The sequence below is a fragment of the Microtus oregoni genome, unplaced genomic scaffold, assembly GCF_018167655.1.
Source record: "Microtus oregoni isolate MIOR12 unplaced genomic scaffold, Mior012 000012F_ref0000307, whole genome shotgun sequence".
In the NCBI taxonomy this organism is placed as follows: domain Eukaryota; kingdom Metazoa; phylum Chordata; class Mammalia; order Rodentia; family Cricetidae; genus Microtus; species Microtus oregoni.
Genome location: NW_024543071.1, coordinates 50988365 through 51007940, shown reverse-complemented (window position 1 = coordinate 51007940; position 19576 = coordinate 50988365). Strand labels below are relative to the sequence as shown.

At 51.5% G+C, this 19576-nt stretch overlaps 1 protein-coding gene across 22 annotated transcripts in view; it reads left to right on the top strand.

Annotated features, from left to right (window-relative positions):
• The window catches only part of Nrxn2 (neurexin 2), a 116654-nt gene that overhangs the window by 28857 nt on the left and 68221 nt on the right, over positions 1-19576 (top strand). For 7 of the 22 annotated variants that reach the window (XM_041661807.1, XM_041661819.1, XM_041661815.1 and 4 more), the window contains exons 4-7: positions 1710-1739; positions 3978-4049; positions 8424-8725; positions 17406-17450. In XM_041661807.1, the coding sequence (XP_041517741.1) occupies positions 1710-1739; positions 3978-4049; positions 8424-8725; positions 17406-17450 (449 nt within the window). The remainder of the gene's footprint in view (positions 1-1709; positions 1740-3977; positions 4050-8423; positions 8726-17405; positions 17451-19576) is intronic. The other 15 variants (XM_041661821.1, XM_041661816.1, XM_041661805.1 and 12 more) reach the window with 9 other exon arrangements.

Sequence of the window (19576 nt, the reverse complement as noted above, 5' to 3'; positions counted from 1 at the left end):
CCTGAGCTTTTAGAAGGTGCTGGAATTTTGTCAAGGAAGAATGAATAGCTGTGTAGCGGCTATCTGGAGCAAGGGCAGCCTAAATGCTGGAGCCCCACCAGTGTTTTGAATAAATCCTGTGTACTCCTGAGACTGTTTTGTCCTGATGCTCCCCCAGTTGCTGTGGCTTTCCTCCCTCAAGCTAGCCTCAGACCTAGAGGTGAAATAAATGAATGAGACTCTGAGATGGAGAGGGAGGCTCTGAGCTCCCCAGGTTCCCCTCTTCAGCCTCCTTAGCCTCCCCACTGCTCTCTGGGCACGGGGTATCTCTGCTCCAGAGATGCTGGTGGCTCTTTAGCCTCCATGAATTTATAATGGCTACAGTTTCCATCCTAAGGGCCAGCATCTCCTGCCACAGGAACTGGGATGGTTTTCTTGACAGCAGAGATGCTCCCCCACTACCCTGGTAACCAGACCCCACAGCAGGAAGGTAGGGTTGTGGTCAGGGAGCTGGAGTTTGGTAGGGTTAGTTGGTCATCTCAGGGAGTTGGCAGGAATCAGTTTGTGGCTGGTCTGTTGGTGTCAATCTCTCTGGGTCTGGGGTCCTAGTCTGGCTCAGGCTGGACTGACTCAGGCTAAGGAGGATAAGTTATCTCAGAGTAGGGTTTTCAGGGCTTGCGACTGGCCTAAATTGTCCTCATTCTGTTTTTGGATCAGCTCAGCAAGTGCCTGGCCAGGGCAAGGGGACCTGTACAATCTTTTAGGCTTGGGGTGTTTGGGCTTCAGAGAGCTTGACCTTCTGCCCAGGGGTTTTGGCTGTCCCTTTTGGACCTTGTTGTCTGAAGGCACACCATTCCCAGATTCCCAGATTGTGAAAGATTACCTCCACCTTATTTCATCCCAGAGTTTCCATGGACTCATTTTCCTTCCTCCAGCTTCCTTGGTTCCCCAGAGCCCTGGTTTTCTCCTGGACCCTGCTATCTGTACATGAGGCTGGGCTGGGCAGCTGGAAGGATGGAGAGGATGCCTTTCTAAGTCAGTGTGGAGGTTTCCTTAAAGGCCCATCCACATTCCTTACACTTTGTGCTTTCCCCTAAGGTCACGGGGACCCAAGGATGAGGGTGGGGTGGTTGGAGAGCCCTCGCCCACTCAATCCCTGTCTAACAGGACACGCTCTTTTTCTCCAGGTGACTTTGAGTTTTGTGTTGTGTTTTATTTTCTCCTCCATCTGAATCGTTTTTTTCTCGTTGACCGTTTTTTTTTTCTTTCCACCTCCTGGAAGAAAAAAAAAAGAAAAAAGAAAAAAAGAAAAAGGAAAAAGCAGCCCTCCCAGTGCCATGCTTCCCCTCCTTTTCCTTTTCTTTTTTTTTCCCCCGGCAAAAAGAAAAAAAAAAGAAACCAAAAATTTCTCTCCTTCCCTGTAGCAACTCCCTGCCTTGTCTCCTCTGGCTCACACCCCTCACCCTCTGACGCCCTGATCTCTCTTTCTCCCCTTTCCCTTCCCTCTCCCCTCTGTTTCTGCATCGGGCCCCTTCCCTCAGCTGCTGGGCTGGGGGCTCTCCCCCGATGTCTGTCACAAGTTAAAAAGGGTTTTTAAATTGTGGCAGCAACAACTTTCCCTCCCTTCTCTCTGGCTGATTTTGATGACTCGTGTTTTCTTTGTTTCTTTCCTCTTTTCTTTCTTTCTTTTCTTCTTTTCTTTCTCTCTTTCTCTCCTTCCCCTTTCCAAGGTCCGGCTCACCTGACGTTAAACAGCGAAGGTATGGTTTGAAGTTTTGGTTTGGTTTGGATTGGACTGGATTGCCCCAAACTGTGCCTGGCTTTTCTGTTCCCTTCCCTTCCCTCCTTCTCCTTCACCCTTCCTGCCTTCCTCCTTCCCTTTCTCCCCTCTTCCTCTGCCATTTCTTTATTTGTATGGGGGTGCCTGGCGGGGGTGGGGCTGGTCCTCTCCCTCCCCTCCTCCCCTTCCCCTGGGTCCACTGTCCACCCTCATCTCACCTTGGTTTCTGATGTCAAGATGTATACTTTCCTGCCGTTGTCTCCAGTCTCTTTTTATTTTTTCCTTTCCATTTTTCCTGGTGGTATATCTTGCTTTTTTCTTTCTCATGGTGGTATTTGATTTTTTCCCCATTCATTCTGATCGCTCTTCTCTTTTCTATGAATGCAAGTAAAAAAAAAAAAAAGGCCTGGGTTGCAGAAACTATTTGAGGCAGCCACAGTCTCCTTCCCTTGCTGCTGTGGAAGACACTCCATTTAATCCCTGTCCCTAGAATGGGTTGAAAATAGAAGACATGGGGGCTGGAGGTGCAAGACTTTCCCTTTCCACTACGCCCCACCCTCTGCCTTTACCTCCGTTATCTTTTGAATATCTCTTATTTCTATCGGATAGATGACAGTATATCAGAGACAAGAGACTGGCTGTGGTAATTGTATAGTCCTACTAGTGGCATGATAGCCCTACTAGGTGGCATGGCTGAGACTTGTCATTTAGCTTGAGCCTACCCTTGGCTAAGTCCCTCCCACCAGTCCAAACCCCAGTGTTGGAGTTCTGTAGTAGATTGTTGCTGTCTCAGCATCCACAAGGCCCTGGGATCCAGTCTCAGCACTGCAGGGGTAGAGAAACCCTGGCATTAAGCAACCTAGAAGAGAACCTAGGAGTTTTGACTGTTCCCCTCCAGCTCTGGCCTCCCTGCCCTCCCAGTTATCCACCTCTATGAGCACCTTGGGCATTGCAGTACCTATACAAGAGACAGGGTTGACTGTTTAACTATGAGCAAAGGGATGGTGGGGCCACATCCAGGATGTAAGAGAGTCTCACTGAGATCTGAAATTTGGGATGGATTTAGGTCTGAGAAATAAGGGCCTGAGATTTATGCAGGCATGGGAAGTTGTGGCCAGAAGTAAGAAAGAGGAAGTCCCACACAGGGAATTAGAAGGAGGGTTCTGGATGAATCACGTCCTTCTTACTTCTAAATTCTTGGTTTGGGGAGTGCTGGCTGTGACTCACCTTAGACACTGATGATGTTTTCTAGAAGGGTCCTAGAGATGCTTCTCCTCATCTAGAAGGTTCTGCAGCTCAGATGATTTGTCTAATTTTAGTTCTGGAGATTGGGGACTGGACTTGGAGGAAGAACCCAGAAATAAACCTTCCCATTTATCCCTGAATTCTCCTCATCCTATGGTTCTAGCAATAGGGTTGGTTGCCTGGGAACCAGGCACCAGAGAGTACCTGTTCACTGGCAAGCATGGGTGAAGCTAAGCTAGTCTGGAGCCCAGACATAGCAACCTGTGCCCATGGAGCAGAACTGAGCCCCGTGTGGTGAGGAGCAGGGTAATAAAGCTGAGCACTGATTTCTAAGTAAGAGCGTCCTGTATCCCTGGGGAGCCCTACCTAGCCAGGAGCTCCTTGTGAGCACAGCCCTTCTGTGAACGTGGTGGAGGGCAAACCTGGGAAGCCCCGTAGTCCAAGTGGAGACTGTCAGAGCAGCCCCTGTGGGGACCGAAGCAGGTACAGGTGATCAGGGGGGCTTGGGTCCCTGAATGGTGGTGGCTTCTGGAACACAGGTGTCCATGTCAGGCAAAAGCAGGTTGATAAGAATATTCTCTAACCCAGCAGAAGGTTCACACCTTCTGCCCAGTGAGAGGAACATGAGCCCTAAGGATGTCACAGTGGTCTCACAGGGTGAAGAGGAAGTTTGGGTACAGGTGCTCAGGACCCTGGTCCCCAGGAATGCCCTTCCCCCTCACTTAGTCTCCTCACCCTGGCCAAAGGCTAGAAATCGATGGTCAGAGGCCTGATAGGGTATGTGGGGCTGGTGACCTTTGGATTGTCAAATGGCTCCTCAAGAGATCTTGAAGGCCAGGGAGTCCCCAGAGAAACTCTCCTCACCTGCCTTCAAGCAGACCTTTGTCCTTGAGAGAGCCTTCCATCACCTCAAGACTGGGGTGGGACTGGCTGCGAAGTCCCTATGCCTGACTCCCCAATTCTGCTTCTCCAGTAGGGTCCTTACTGTTCTCCGAGGGGGGGGCCGGGAGAGGAGGAGCCGGCGATGTGCACCAGCCAACGAAAGGTCAGTGATCCCATGGTCCCCAGACAGTCCGGTCCTTGCTCTGCTCTAGGCTAACTGCGTTCTGGGAGGAGAGGAGTCTTCATAGGTGTATGGCACCTCCCTGTGCCTTTTCTCCAGGCTGGCAGCGGGCCTGCACCCCACCGCCATTCCCAGGGCACCGTTCCACAGTACCCAGATGCCCTTTTCCATGAGCGGTCAGGCCCATCTCTAGAAAGTGTTGCTATTTCAGGGTGACAGGTGGCAGGGTACCATCATAGTCTAGAAGCCTGCTAGGTATCTTGCCTGGGAGAAACTGGCAACATCTGTGATCCTCGTGTCACCTATATGGTCCCAGTAAGCCTTGGTGAAATTTAGTGGCGGGCATCATTGCTTTATTTTATAGCTGGGGAAACAGGCACCGGTGAAAGCCCCAGACGCCAGCATGGGCCGGCCGCTTAGTGTCTTAGAGCACGGGATCCCAGCCTACTTTTTTGGCCAGAGGCTGCTTCTTTCAGGACCCTTTGCTGAGAAATGTGCAGGCCGCTCTGACATCTCTCAAAGCTCTGCGGTCAGGCCAGAACCTCCCGCCGTCACCTCCATCCTCCAAATAGTGTCCTCTTGGGCTTGTACCATCCCGACCTTGTTCTTGGAAAAAGCAGCCATGCTTTCCTTGCTGGCAATCTCCCTGAACTTCTGGGCCAGCCTGGACACTTCTGCACCTCCTTGGATTCAGTCGTACCACATCCTAACTGTCACTCTGTCTGTTTGCTGGCCTTGTGGTTCTGAACTCCAGAACTCGAGGACAGGATTTTCATTGTCTCTTTCCATGCTCTGCGCAGCTCTTGGCATCTATGTAGGCATGAGCTCAGCACATTAATTTAATTTAGTTAATTTTGATAGGGTCTCACGGTAGTTTTGGCTGACCTGGAACTCACTATGTAGACCAGGTTGGTCTTGAACTCACAGAAACACATCAGCTTCTGCCTTCTGAGTGTTGGGATTAAAGGTGTGCACACCTGACTCACAACTACTTTAAATGAGCGAACCAGGTTGGTCTTGAACTCACAGAAACACATCAGCTTCTGCCTTCTGAGTGTTGGGATTAAAGGTGTGCACACCTGACTCACAACTACTTTAAATGAGCGAATGGTCACTGTTTCCAGGGGTCTCTGATGGGCTAACAAATAACTCCACTAAACCATGGTCCATGAAGGTCGCTGGAAACCACAGACCTTGTTCAGAGGAGTTAATTTACTTATTCATCCATGGAGGGGTAAGCATATGCACCTCCACAAAGTCATATCCAGGGGCAGAGTCATTTGGGGCTGAATTGTGTCCTAACCTGTCCATCGTCATTCCTGAGGCAACCTGGGAGGTAGACTGACTTGGCCAAGGTCACAGAGCTGGTTGGCAGAGCCAGCGCCAGTGCCCAGGTCTGCTTTCTCACAGCCAATTTCCTCCCCAAGGAGCTGTACAAGGTGTTACTAGGCAGTAAGTGCCAAATGAGCAGAACACACAGCCGTGGTTCCCCAGAGCCAGAAGGGGTCAGAGGGGGCTGGAGATCATCCCAGAGGACTTAGAGCTGGCTCTTCAAAGGGGACAGCTGTGTCCCTCCCTTTCATGGCGCTTGGAAACCCAGGCAGTTCCAGCCACATTCAGCTTTGTTGGAACATTTGTGAGGCCACAGACTCCCTGATGGAGAAGCAAACAAGTGTTAGCAATGACTCCCTTTCCACACTAGGAGCCCTTAAGGGTTGTAATTTCTCACGTGTTGATGATGGGAGTTGTAGTTCTTGGCCGTGGCTTGCATGACTGGTGGAGCAAAGCGCCCCCTGGCGCTACAGGATCTGAGCGTCCCGGGTCCAGCTAGTGCTCAGGCGCTCCAGGGCTACACTATACATTCTGGTCCCTGAAGTGCCGCCCCCATCAGGGCCCTTGAGGGCTCTCCCCTGCTCCATCAAGGTTCTCCCTGTGTCCCTCACTCTCTTGCTCTCTCTTCTTCAGTTTTCTTGCTGCGATTGCCCACCTGCCTCTCATCCCTCTCCTTAAAAGCCTTCAGACTCCCTTGGACAGCCAAATGTCTTTCCATCTCTGGGCAGAGAAGCCTGGGGTCTAGTCAGCTCAGCCTAGCAGCATAGATGGCTTTGTCTCCTCCCCTGGGTCCACCTGAGGAGTCCAGGAATGGCCTCATTTCTGCTCTTGGCCTCAGCCCTGCCTCTCCTTTTTTTCTGACTTCTTTTGTTTGGTCCCAATCACTTTTTCAGGTGGCTGCTTTCTATTCCCTCCCTGCAGCCTGGATCTCTGCAATGTTATTTGCTTTGACCGCAGTGAAGGTGAAGGAGTGGGAGGAGAGGTCTGACTTCTGGGTGGGGCTAACAGTCTGGGTGGTAAAACCAAGGTCAAATGCAGTCCCTTTTCTGGTTCTTGAGCCCCCTGGCTCTGTCAGTGTCTGAGCAGCAGGCCTGGTTGCTATGGAAACAATAAAGCCCCAGAAAGCTGTGGCTTTAGTTCCCTAGAGGTCCCTGTCCCCTTTCCATGCTGGCTGGCCCTTCTCCTCACCTGTCCCCTCAGGGCTCCCTCCTGTTCTTTATCGATAAGGTTCCCTGTGACCTCTCTTTCCCTCACAGCCCTGTCTCCATTTCTCTTCTGACCCACTGCCGGTCCATCTTCGTCCCCTTCTATGCTGGGCTCCCCACATCACCATTAAACACATCTTTGTCTTTCCTGGCTACTTCACCTTTGTTTCTGGTCCCCTAAATAGACAGAGGCAGGGATTCAGATTGTCCCTATGTGGCCCATGCCCTACCCCCCTCAGCTTGCTGTCCTGTGGCCTCAGGACACAAGACCTTGCCAGCTGCAGTGAGGGCTCTGCCAGGCACTGGGACAGCAGCTGGTGCCTTGGCATCCGGATGCAGTGGGCGCCGAGTGTGGGCAGCCTGCCTGGAGGGAGAGAGGCCGGCTGTGTGTGCTGGGGAAGAGTTCTGTAGAATCCGCAATGAGAGACCCTCACTTTCCTCCACGGAACTGCGGCTCAGCGCTGCCCCTAGGGGAAGGTGGGTGCCTTGTCGTGGCCCTCCGTGCCCATCACATCATTTCTACTCTTCCCTGGGCCTTGAGAGCATCTCAGGAGAAGCTCAGATAGTTCAGCCTCTGCCTAAAGACCCTCATGATACAGTCCTGTTTGCCTCTTATCCATCCAGGGAGGAAGCAGGATCAGTATTTGCTGGCAGAGAGACAGAAGTCGCTGCCTGAGTGCAGGGCTTCTTGTCTCTCTTGATTTGGAATCGGGTTCTCTGCCCCGTGCTTGTGCTCTGGTGTGTGAAGTTGAGGGGCTGGACCCCAACTCTCTGCTTCCAGTCATGGTACTTTTGCTTGTCACCCACTTGCAGACCGCCAGCAATCCCCCTGGCTCTTCCAGGAGTCATGGCTTCCCCCCAAAGAGGGGCAGGGGAAAGGACCTTGGGCTGGGTGCTGTGTCCATGTACACACACACACACACACACACACACACACACACACACACACTAGCTGGGTGTTATTCGCATACACAAAGACTGGGTGCTGTGTCTATATGTACAGATACATAAACACACGCATATGCTCACAGGTAATTCATATCCGGGACCATACACACACGAGAGCCAGGCCCTCCCATGCCACTCTCTTGGCATCTATGGGTCACACACCTGGTACTGTGAGGTTTCTTAGGTTGGAGGATGAAGCTGGGAGAGGAGGGAGGTCTGGCATGGTGAACACCCACCGGAATGCCGCAGAATGGCCTGTCACTTGGTGGATAGCCCTGTCACTTGCATTGCCTTCCCATGTGTCGTGTCCCTGTCCCTTTCTACTCCATGGCTTCCTGCTCTTCTCATCTGTGCAGGGCTAGGCAGACCTACTGGTCCCATCACTTAGGGACAGTCCTGAAATTGCCCCTGTCCCTGGGTACTGAGAATAGCTGTTACCAAAGAAGAGGCAAGTGGAGAGGTGGGCTGCTCAGGAGGCACTCCCAGGGAGACGGCAGGCGGTCGGTCTCTTGCGTCTCCCCCACGTGCCTTTGTTCCAGGGTGGCAGGGGTTGAGAGCATTGCTAGAGTGGAGACGGTGAGGCCTGTAGCTTTGTCTGGCCCTGTGGCAGCTTAATTGTCAGCTGTCAGTGTGAGAGCCACTTAGCAGCCTCCTGCTTTGGAAATGGACCTGGGGGGAGCTGATTTTTGGTAGCAAAGACAGCAGGGTCTGGGTTGACAAAATGTAGGAGGGGAAGAGGGCCTAAGTTTAGAGTTGACCACAGGACTCCAGTGTCTAGGACCCTTGCTTGGGTTGCTGGAGGTGAAGGGAGAGCCTCTGGTGTACCTCACACACTCAGCCTTCTCCCGTTTTCCCAAACCATGGCGTCCAGGCAAGGAGGAATTTGTGGCAACCTTCAAGGGCAATGAGTTCTTCTGCTACGACCTGTCACACAACCCGATCCAGAGCAGCACTGACGAGATCACACTGGCCTTCCGCACCCTGCAGCGCAACGGGCTGATGCTGCACACGGGCAAGTCGGCCGACTACGTCAACCTGTCCCTCAAGTCCGGGGCTGTCTGGCTGGTCATCAACTTAGGCTCGGGTGCCTTCGAGGCCCTTGTGGAACCCGTCAATGGCAAGTTCAACGACAACGCCTGGCACGACGTCCGGGTTACCCGAAACCTGCGCCAGGTAGGGGGAGCAAGAAGAAGGTCAGGGGTCAGCTGTATCTGGGGCAGGACATACGTAGAGGACACAGCGATACCTTGGGTTGGGGTGGGAGAAAGCAGGGCTGGGCAGTGAGGTACGGTTTGGAAAACAAGAGTTTGGGGCTGTGTGAACCTGAGGTGTGGCCTCAGCTGTGCGCTAGGCTTCAGAGACCTCTTCAGCTAGGGAGCTGAACTAGAAGGAGGCTCTAGAGCTGTTCCTGGGCAGAAGCCTGAGGCCAGGAGCAGGGCTGGGCTCAGATTGGTAGGAGCAGCTAGGATTTCAAGGTGTGTTGCTCAGGGATCGGGTGATGGGCAGGAGGGTGCTGTGGACTTGGGAGGAGGAAACTGGAGCCTGGATGAGGGCCTAGTGTGTTGTGGGGTGGGAAAGGGGTCCTGTAGGGTGGGCAGCAGGACAATGAGGAAAAACAGAGATACAGAATATGGTCTCCCCTGCAGGGGCCTTTCCCAGGACAGGGATAGCTGAGAAGGAGGCAGCAAGTGGCTGAGAGTCAGAATCAGGGAGGGCGCCTGGCCCTGCTGCTCGCGGGGTATTTGCTTTTCTTCCTGTGTGACAAAGCCAGGCTTTCCATCATGTCCGTGTTCCCCTTCTGCTGGCTGAGCCAGCCTGTAGAGGAGGCTCAGGGAGGTTTTGGGGGTCAGCCCCTGCATGTAGGATGACACCCTTCTCTGCATCATTCCCTGTATTTCAAATGCTGCATACGTCCTCTTAGGAGTGGCCACTCCTCTTCACCACTCTCAGGGTTCATCCACAGTGGCTTCTGATGATAAGGTGTCTCTCTGGCCAGACTGTGCTAGACAGGAGCCTTGTGGGCAGTTTCCAGCCCTAGGACGTCCCCGTGTCCAACCACATTGACCTCTCTTCACTACTAAGTGAGGCTCCTGAACGTTCCCTGGGGACTCCTGTCTCTACTTCCCCACAATGGCTTCTCTGCTGACTTACTCTGGGGACCCCAGTTCTTCATTCTTTTGGGTCCCCAGCCTTGTAGCTAGCGGGCAGCAAGCTGTTGAAGCTTCATCCTTCCATGGCTAAATGCAACCAAGAACACCAAGCAATCCTGGCTGTGGAGGCTGCATCTCAGGGTTTCATGGCTGCTCTCTTGCTAGTGAATTCTTTGGACTTCCTGTTTCCAGTGGTGGTCAACACCCTGTTGTTGTTCATCTCCTCTACTCCTTTCTTCCACTGGAAGCCTCTCAATGGTGCTCAAGATTCCTGCTGACCATCTATCCCTCGAGCCTGCCCCTCATTTGACATCACTAGGGGATAATCTGATGGAGTGTCCCTCCCCTAACACCTCTCCCTGTGCCTCGACAATGTCCTGACTAATTGTACTGCTCTTTCTGGAAGCCTGCAGCCGCCTGTTCCCGTCCTATGTGAATGTGCCTTTTCTCAGTGCCCCTCTCTCCGTGCTCTGTAGAGTGACACGTTTGTGGGGTGACCTCTCCATGCACACTCCCACCCTGTGTCCTGTCACGCCATTCCCCAGTCAGAGCACCGCCTGGCGTGTTATCCCCCCCAGAGCAATCGGGTGTGTGCAGTGCCTCTGTGATGCTTTCCGGTGTAGCACACCTTTTGTGGGGAAATCTGCCTTAAGGGGGAAGCCGTCTTAGGTGCCTTTTGCTCCCTTCCTTGCTGTCCCTTGGACTAGAGCTGTCGCTGCTGCTATCTTCTGCGAGTCACTGCAAACCCACAAATCTTCACCTGCCATTCGGCCAAAAAAGCATGGTGAGCCATACCGGATACAGAGTGGAGAAGGATGTGCACCCTGCCCTTGCAGCTCCTGGGACAGGATGGAATTGTTCCAAATAAACAGAGCAGGGACTGGGGAGAGGGCTCAGTGGAAAAAAAAATACTAGTCACACAAGTGTGAGGACCAGAGTTCAGGTCCCCAAAACCCTTGGAAAAGCTGGGCAATCACGGTGGACACCTGAAATCCCAGCACTTGGGAGATAGACAGAGGGGTCCCTAGAGCACTCTGACTAGCTAGACTATCGAGATTGGGCAAGCTCTGGGCTAAGGGAGAGGCTCCATTTAACAAAGGAAGAGTGGTTAAGGAAGCCGCCCAGTGACATCCAGTGGCAGCTTCAGGTCTCCACATGAATTCACACACGTGTCATGTGCACTCATGCCCACACATGTGCCCACATATGTGAACACACATATACACACAGACACTCACACCACACACGAGCAAAAGTAGATGAAATACATAAATGAACTAATTTTAAAAAATGATCAGAATAAGACAGTCCACATGCCCAGTGGACCACAGAAGCAATGATGGGAATCGGGAAATTTCCAAAAAGGAAGGAGAGGTCCGTGGTAATGCTGAGCCGCTCTCATGGGTGCAGTGACTGACACATGACCTCAGCACACGAAGTGTAGAGTGTGACCCGTGTTCATGTCTTTCTCAACAATGTACCATCATGGGTGTAAGTTGATGACAGATGGGAATTCTCTTCTACTGGGTTGTTCTACAAAGTGGCTCACAGACAGGGTATGCTGACCCAAAAGCAGGGCGATGGGCCACAGAGGGTGTCCACTTAAAGACCTTGATGGAGAACCCTTTTTTCAAAAGGTTCCTGGGGAATTTCTTTCACTCTAGAACCCACGGGCATGAGGTACAGGACTATATTTGGGGAATTCTTCTTGGCTTAGCTCCAAGGCATGCTCTGGAGTTGTTGTCCTCGAGCAGGGCCCGTGCCCTACCAAACCCTTTATCTGCCTGTTTTCTGAGACTTTCGAGAGAAACTTCTTTGTTCTTGTTCCTCCAACAGTGTCTCTTCATTCACACTGTGCCAATGTCTGGAAGCTTTCTGGGTCATCATAACTCATGGGGTGCTACTGGCATCTTGTGGGTAGAGGCCAGAATTTGAGCTATCACTACAGTTTGTAATGCAGCCCCGCAACAAGGAATCGTCTGATCTCAAATGCCAGTGGTGCCTCTAGGGAGAGTCCCTGTTCATCCAAGTGTGCAGAGAGTCTAGATGACATCCTAGGATTTGAAGAATCCTGCTGTAAACACAAGGGTGGTAGAGGGAGAAGTGGCTTTTACCAGTGCTCTACCTCCCTCAAGTTTTTTTTTTTTTTTTTTTGGTTTTTCGAGACAGGGTTTCTCTGTGGCTTTGGAGCCTGTCCTGGAACTAGCTCTGTAGACCAGGCTGGTCTCGAACTCACAGAGATCCGCCTACCTCTGCCTCCCGAGTGCTGGGATTAAAGGCGTGCGCCACCATCGCCCGGCTCTCCCTCAAGTTTTGTAGGTGGGAAGTAGGCCAGGGACATAATATAAGCAATGACATCAGGATGGGGGCTGTAGCTCAGTGACAGACGCCAATCTGTCATGCATCAAGGCCATGGGTTCCATCTTTAACATCGTGTGGGGAGATAAAGGAGACAGAAATGACAGGGCAGATGGCCAGTGTCCAGAGTGCTGCAGCCTCTCCATTATTCTCTGTGTGACTGGAGTGGCTGGGAGAAGCTTCCTGGAAGGAACTTACCCCAAACTAACCAGTTAGCTGTGGGGGTGGGTCAAAGGCCAGCCCCAAACACGTCTGGTGTAGGTGGTCATCCCTAGAACATGTCTTGGAACATAGCAGTTGAGTCCGTGCGGGGGGGGGGGTGTCCTGACTGACACAACATGTTCTTCCTATCTCCTTTCGAACTCAGCTCTTAAGGCTATTATGATAGACAGTCCTCCGGGGATCTTGGCAGGATCAATTGATCACCACTGAGGGTTCCCTGAGGTCTACTTTTAATCCTAGACTTACTCACCTTTCATACCCCTATGTATTTCTCGCGGCCATATAAGAATATGCAAAAGCATTTATCTTTAGCCAACACCAAACTTGTTTTGCTCGCTCAGATGGTGCCTTTTCTCAGTATAGACACTTTCAGAATCTCCTCTGGGCTCCAAGAATGGAGTTCTTCAAGGATGAATTCCTCAAGGCTATAGAGTCTGTAAGGATACGATGGCCCTGGATAGGACGCTCAAGAATGGAGCTTTCAAGGATGCAGTTATCAAAAATGGAGTCCTCAAAATGGGCCCCTGTAGGATGGAATTCTTTAGGATGGGGTCCTCGAAGATGCACTCTTCAAGGATAGAGTCCTCAAAGAAGGCATCTCCCAGGACAGAGTCCTCAGGGATGGGATTCTTAGAGTGCACTGGATGCTGCGGACACCAAGATGATGGATTCCTGAAAAATGCCGTCTCTAAGTATTGAGAGCTCAAGGGTGCGGTCCTCCCTCCATGGATGAAGTCCCCTGTGTGCTCCAAGGAAAGTCCCACTCAAGGACAGAAGCCCCAGACCACTGGAGTCTGTTCCCTTGCCTCCACCTCTCCCAGCACACAACCTGTCTTAGATCCTAGAATTGCAGTGTTCTGGGCCTGGCTATGCTGACTTTCCTTGCTTGTCTCTTCCTTTCCACAACTCTCCCAAGGAGACCACCCGTTCACTCTCTGCTGGCAAAGTCTAAGAGCTGGGGTTTGAGTCAGACAGCTGTTAGCGAGTTATACAACTCCCGAGCTCCAGTTCCCCGTAGGCAAAGAGGGAAGGGACTGCTGATGACCGACTGGATGGAGAAGATGTAGAAGATGCTGATGACCGACTGGATGGAGAAGATGTAGAAGATGCTGATGACCGACTGGATGGAGAAGATGTCTTTCCACTCTCAGCACACTGCTTGGCACGATGTGGGCACTGAAGGGCTCACTGCTGCCATGACCATTAACTGAGCTGCTTTTTCCTCCCAGTTTTTCAACTGAAATGGCTTCATAAAGCTTCCCTCATAGCCCATAGCCCAAAGCCCATAGCCAGCTCTCGTCTTTGCTGCGTTGGGTTCCTGAGAACTTGTATTCTGGGCCCCTCATCACATCCTGCATGTGCGTTAACACTGTGTCTGTTCTCTTCCTCTAATTCCAGGCTTTAAGCAAATTGAGGGTTTAAAACCAGCAACTGTTGGTCCTATTTAGTTGTTTTTCTAAGTTCTTTCCCTGGTTCATCTCGTTTTCTTCAAGAAGCTTTTTCTTTTCTTTTCTTTTCTTTTTTTTTCACTATGAGGCTAGAAACTGGGGCCTTGTACATGATGGTCGGGCGCTCCATTACTGAGTTAAATACCCAGCCCTTTAGTCTCCTTCTTAAAACCAATTGATCAGATTTTGGAAATGAGGACCCATGTCCAGAATGAGCATATCCAGGTTCTTCATATGAGCACGGTCACTGCTTATGGTGGGGCACATCTGTGATTCCCAAAATCTGGAGGCTGAGGCAGAAGACTAGCCTGGGCTATGTATGGCGTCTCTGTTTCAAACCAGCAAACAAAATGCTGAGGTACCCTTTATCTTCTTTAAAGAGGCTCTGATTGGCTTCACAGGAGTAGCGTAGCTTGCCCTGCCCTGTTCAGGGCCATGCTGTCTGTGTCTTTCAGACTGCACTGGAATAGTTCTCCATGTTCAAGCACCTCATTTGTCTTTTGCTTCTCATCTGGAGTGTGCGCACGCATCTGTTTGACAGTGTCTCATCATATAGCTTTGGTTGGCATTGAACTTGCTATGTAGTTCAGACTGGCCTCACACTCTCAGAGATCCACCTCCCAGGTGCTGGGTGGGATTAAAGGCATGCAAACACACATGGCCTTACAGAGTTCTTATGATAGTTCTGTGGATCGGAGCTATGACTCTCGTTTCACTGATGAGAAAACTAAAACCCTCCCCCCACCCCTCAGAAAATAGGCTTGTTTGAGCCTGCCTGGGTTAGGAGTTAGGAGGCCATGGAACTTGAAATCTGACTTGAAGCCACTTCATTTCTTTGCCTCTTGCAGGTGACTGGTGGCTTGTTATCCATGAAACTTGTACAGGAGGCTGAAGTCTCCTGGACTTCTGATATTCTTGGACAGGCCCAAATCTCATGACCATTCCTTTGTCCTGAGCTGCATGCGTGTGCATGCTCACAGGCTGTCCTCAGCCCGGACTTCTGAAGTTCGCATCTGCAGTCCTCCTCTTGGGGTCTTTAGGGGGCTGGGGCTGCACCAGTGGGGTATAGTTTTCTCTAAAGCCGTTTACTTATGGTAAGTTCTCTTGCTTTGATGACTGGCTCCCCTCTGGCTGGGATGCTCTTCTCATTCTTGCCCATTGCCATGCTTGTGCTTCTGGGCTCTAGAAGCAGACAAAGTATTAAGGTTTATTTGCTGGCTAGAAGTATGAGCTGTCTAGATCTGGGCCTTTCTCCATGGGCCACTGTACTATAAGAAGAGCCTCCGACAGAAGCTCTGTGCTGGTATTCAACTGTAGGAACCTCCTGATCACCATGACGGTCTGCATCCTCCACTCCTAGGGCTACAGGCTCTGGTCTCACCTGTCCCAACCCTGCTGTTTCTTGGGGGAGTCTGGATCTCTTGACAGATTAGTAGAAGGCCTAGGGTTTGAACTCATATCTTTTCCCCATCATCCTGGCTTTACCTGTCTGTTTGGCCCATTGACACTAGAGCTTCCTTTGGAAAGGCTGACCCCAACACCCCCACCCCAACACACACACTGCTTTATTTTCTATAACAAGCCAGAACCATCTTTGGATTTTTCCTTGAAGTGTTCTCTTCCCAGCCGTGTTCAACTGCTGCAACCATATCGAACAATTCTTTTGGGGTGCCATCAGCCTGGCTGCTCTGAGGTTGACTGTGCATTGCTCTAACTAGCTGGTCCTCTTCATTTCATGACAGTCCTGCCAGCTGGCTGTACAGACCCTCTTGTCACAGGCTAACACCTCGCTCCTAACGTTGCGCTGGGGGCTAGACTCCCCTCTTGCTCTGTAAACTGATTCCCCATAGCTAGTAATTAATATTGGCTACTCAGCACTTCCAGCATCTTAATATTGACTTCTGTTACTTTTGATTATATGAGTCCCTTATTAGTTGCCTTAATCAATTCCTCTTGTGCGCACTGGGTACAAGAGCTCTCTAGCCTACAGAATATCGCTGTCCCCAGAATATCGCTGTCCCCAGAATACCGCCCCTCCCATCACAGTCTCAGGTCCGCAGCGTAGTGTTTGGTGGGTATCAGGCAACTGTGTCCCTCCATCGCTGGTCCTCAGCACAGTGGGCTTGGTCCTCTCCAGAGACCAGGTGATTCTGTGATAGGAGGAAGAGATGGAGTTAGGAGTACATAGAGAGAGGTATGCTATTTAGAGAGAAGGTCAAAGAATGTGGCGATTGGTTCAGAGCAGGCGATGCTGAGGTCCTGGGGCCTCTGTGTGATTTTTTCTACAGGCAGAGGGGGAGTGAATTTCTGACTGGTTGTGAGAAGCAGAGGTTCAGGGGCTATGGGTGACCATGGAAAGTGCCCGGTTCCTGGGAGACTGTTATCTGTTCCACGGTGTTGAAGGGACGCTTAGCTGTTCATAGGAAAACAAGAGAACAGGGATGGTGGCTGAAGAGCCTGGGGGGCTTTGGGCAGGGGTTAGCAGGGCCCCTGGGCAAGTCAAAGTGGGCAGCCAGGGGTGCAATGGGAGGAGGAAAGAGAGGGAGGAAGGTCTGGGATGGTGTGGACATGAGCCCTCTACAGCCTGAGGAGGGCTAGCATCCCCTCCCCAAGCCCACTGTGATGGTGGCTCACTCTCTTCGGTTCTCCAGGAAACAATGGAGGGGGAACCCCTCTCTCCCAAGGATCCCTGAATCTATTTGCCCATCCTCCATCCCCAGAAAAGCAGATACCCACGTCCCTTCCCAGGCTGTCTTTGGCCTCTGAAAGAAATCGCCTCTTGTCCTTGCCAGCCCTGTGATTCCCTAGGGGCGTTGCCCACCCTTCTCCTAGCCTGCCAGCCAGCTGGCCTGTCACCAACCAGTTAACTCATTAACACGACATGGCCACTGGTCAGCCAGTTGGCCAGCACCATCCCACTCCTCAGCCAGTTCTCTGGAAAGCCATCTGGGTGACCAGTCAGCCAACAAAGCCATCCGTCCACTTCTGAGTCCGTGCCCACCCCTTTTCACCCCGTGCCCCCTTCTCCCTCCCTTAACTCCCTAACATCTCAGGACTACTAATCCTGCATACCGGGTCTGCTTCTTAACCCTCCCTCCCCTTCTCCTGTTGGAAACCCCCCTCCCCCCGTTGCCAACTCTGTGTGTGTTACTAACACGCTTATAACCCAAGGGACTGAGGGATGGGCAGGGACAGGTGGGGCCAGGTATGAATGAAAAACCGAACTAACTTTCTGTCTCATCCGCGGAATGTTGGCCATCTTTAAGTCTCTGCTTTCTTGGTCCAGTTTCCTCTTTCGTTGTTGTTGTTCTCTTCTTTACTAACCAAGGTCTCTAACTGTTCCCCTTCTCTGCAGATGTCCTTCGGGAGGGCATGAGGGGAAGAGGAATCCAGAGGCGGGGCTGGGGAGGCGTTGGGAGAAGAAGGGGTTTGATTTTGTGTGTGTGCTTTCTTCCTCCCATTATAAGTTTTCTTTAAACACTTCTACTGAATCTGTGGTGGGAGGGTTTGAACAACCAAGCAAATACATATGGCTGTATCTCCTCCTTCCTGGAGTTTCACAGTTGGTCATTTTATTTTTTTCTTTTCTTTTTCGTTCTGTTCTTTTGTCGTCCTTGTTTCTTTTCCTTTCCTTTTTTCTTTTTTTTGACACCCCCTTCCCCCTCTCCGGTGAAGCACGCAGGGATTGGACACGCTATGGTAAACAAACTGCATTATCTGGTAGATATCACTCTAATTGTCTTACCGTTTGGTTTGCCGTGGGTTTTTTAACTGTTCGATTCTCCCACTTTTGTTTCTCTCTCCTCATTTGGTTTTTGCTCTTCCGATTGCTTTTCTTTCTCTTTCTTTTTTTTTTCTTTTTGTGTGTCCCAGACAACCTTTAAGTTTTACTCCTTATCCTTTAGTTTCCCCTCTTCCCTTTTTCTTTTCTTTTGATCCAAAGTCAAGCCCAAAAAACAAATGGAAATTCAGGCATTTGGCGGGGCCCTGCCCTGTACTCCTGCCTCCTGACAGGTTCTTGGCCTGAGAAACCTGGGGCAGACCCCATGTTCATCAGCTCTGGTTAGACCAGCCCGATGCTGAGCTCATTTTGATTACTTTCTTCTGTTCTTTCCCTTGCTCCTTGGTTTTTGTTTATATTTAGTTTTTTTTTTTCTCTTTGATTTGGTTTTTTTCTTGGTCTCCTGAAAATCCATGGAAAACACCATCCCATGACACGCTACGCTATGCTCACCGTCAGCTCCAGACAGGGGCCCCTCAAGCTGGGAAGAGGGCTGGGGATGCCGTCTCCAGTGGCAGCCAGCTGGGCATGTCCCCCTGAGGGGGTGGCCTTGAGACCTCCTTCAAGTCACCAGTTCATAGCAATTTAGGGGCTGCCTCATGCTGACTGTTGCCCCCTACTTCCCAGGCTTGAGGATTCCCAGCTCTGTTTCCCTCACATTTTGCATGGCATGAGTGGTCTTCTTCCCCACCAGGGATAGCGTCCAGATCCCCCCACTGCTCTGCTGCTCTGACTAACACTGTGTTCCACACTGTCTTCCTTCCCTCCAGTCCCATCCCCTGTGTCCCTTGTCTCTCCTGCATGGCCTCTGACAGGGCTTGGTTTCCTTCCCTGTTGAGGGCATGAGAAGGAGGAGCCTCAGAAGAGACAGGATGGGGGCAGCTGTCCTTGTCCTTGCCAAGCTCCTGTGTTTGGGTTGGTCTCCATCCTGGTGAATGCTGTTGTGGGTGTCAGTGTGAAGGCAGCTGGTGTGTGTTGGTGTGTGGGTGTGACTGTGTGTAAATGTTGGTGTGATATTTAGGGGTGTTAGTGGGAAGCCGTGCTGTGTGTTTGGGAGACTGCTGGTTCTTTGCCTGTGTAAGTGCTGGTGGGAACGGGGGCTGCAGGCTTGGATGGGCTCTGGTGAGGATTCTGTCTGGAGGCGGGCTGGTGGGGCTGGTTCTTCAGTGCAGGTGCAGTGCACAGACAGGCAGTGAGGCAGAGAAAGGGTTGGGAGGGCCCCATCCTCCTCCTCCTGCCTGCCTCAGAGAGTGTGCCCTCAGGCCCTGCAGTGTGAGATCCCCTGGGATTCCCTCATGCCTGCCCAATTCCGGCTCCACAGCAGCCAGCAGCCGGTTAGTCATTGCCTATTAATAATGCAGAGTGATTGAACACCAGGCTGGGGACCCTGCAGATGGGCGTGTCTGTTCTCAGGGGGTGGGAGGGGCTTGGGGCAGCTGCCTGATATGCCCAGCCTACCAGGTCTGCCTGGCTGGAAGGCTAGGGAGCAGGGAGGTATCAACGCTGGAGTGCCTAGCCTGAAAGACCCTTTATGCCCCTCAGAAGGCTTCACCTCTGAAGCCACAATGAACCTTTGCTGACACTTCTATACGTGTGCGATGTGTGTGTTTTCCTTCACCCACATAGACTAGTGTCTATGGCCAGTGCCTTCCCAGCCAAGGCCAGTCTGGGACCTTGTGTGGTCTCCCTAGCTTCCCAGGGTTCCAATGGAGCTTGCTCTGAGGTCTGCCCTAGCTCTTCACCGGCCCTGTTTCTCCAGCTGCTGCTTCTGTGAGTTAGCTGTTATCTGCTCTGCTGTCCTTGAGAACCTGCCAGAAGCTGGACGTTAAGAGCTCTCTTTACTAGATGATGAGAGGACTCACCTGGCGAAGATGTTTGCCATCAAGTCTGATAACCTGAGTTCTATTCCCAGAACCCACATGGTGGAGAGAGAACTGACTCCTCCAAGTTCGTCCCTGACTCATAATTCATGTGTATGTGCATGTACATATATATTTACATACATGACATATAAATCTAACTTTTAAAAAGTGTAATAAAAAAAAAGAACTTTCTCTGTAGAGCT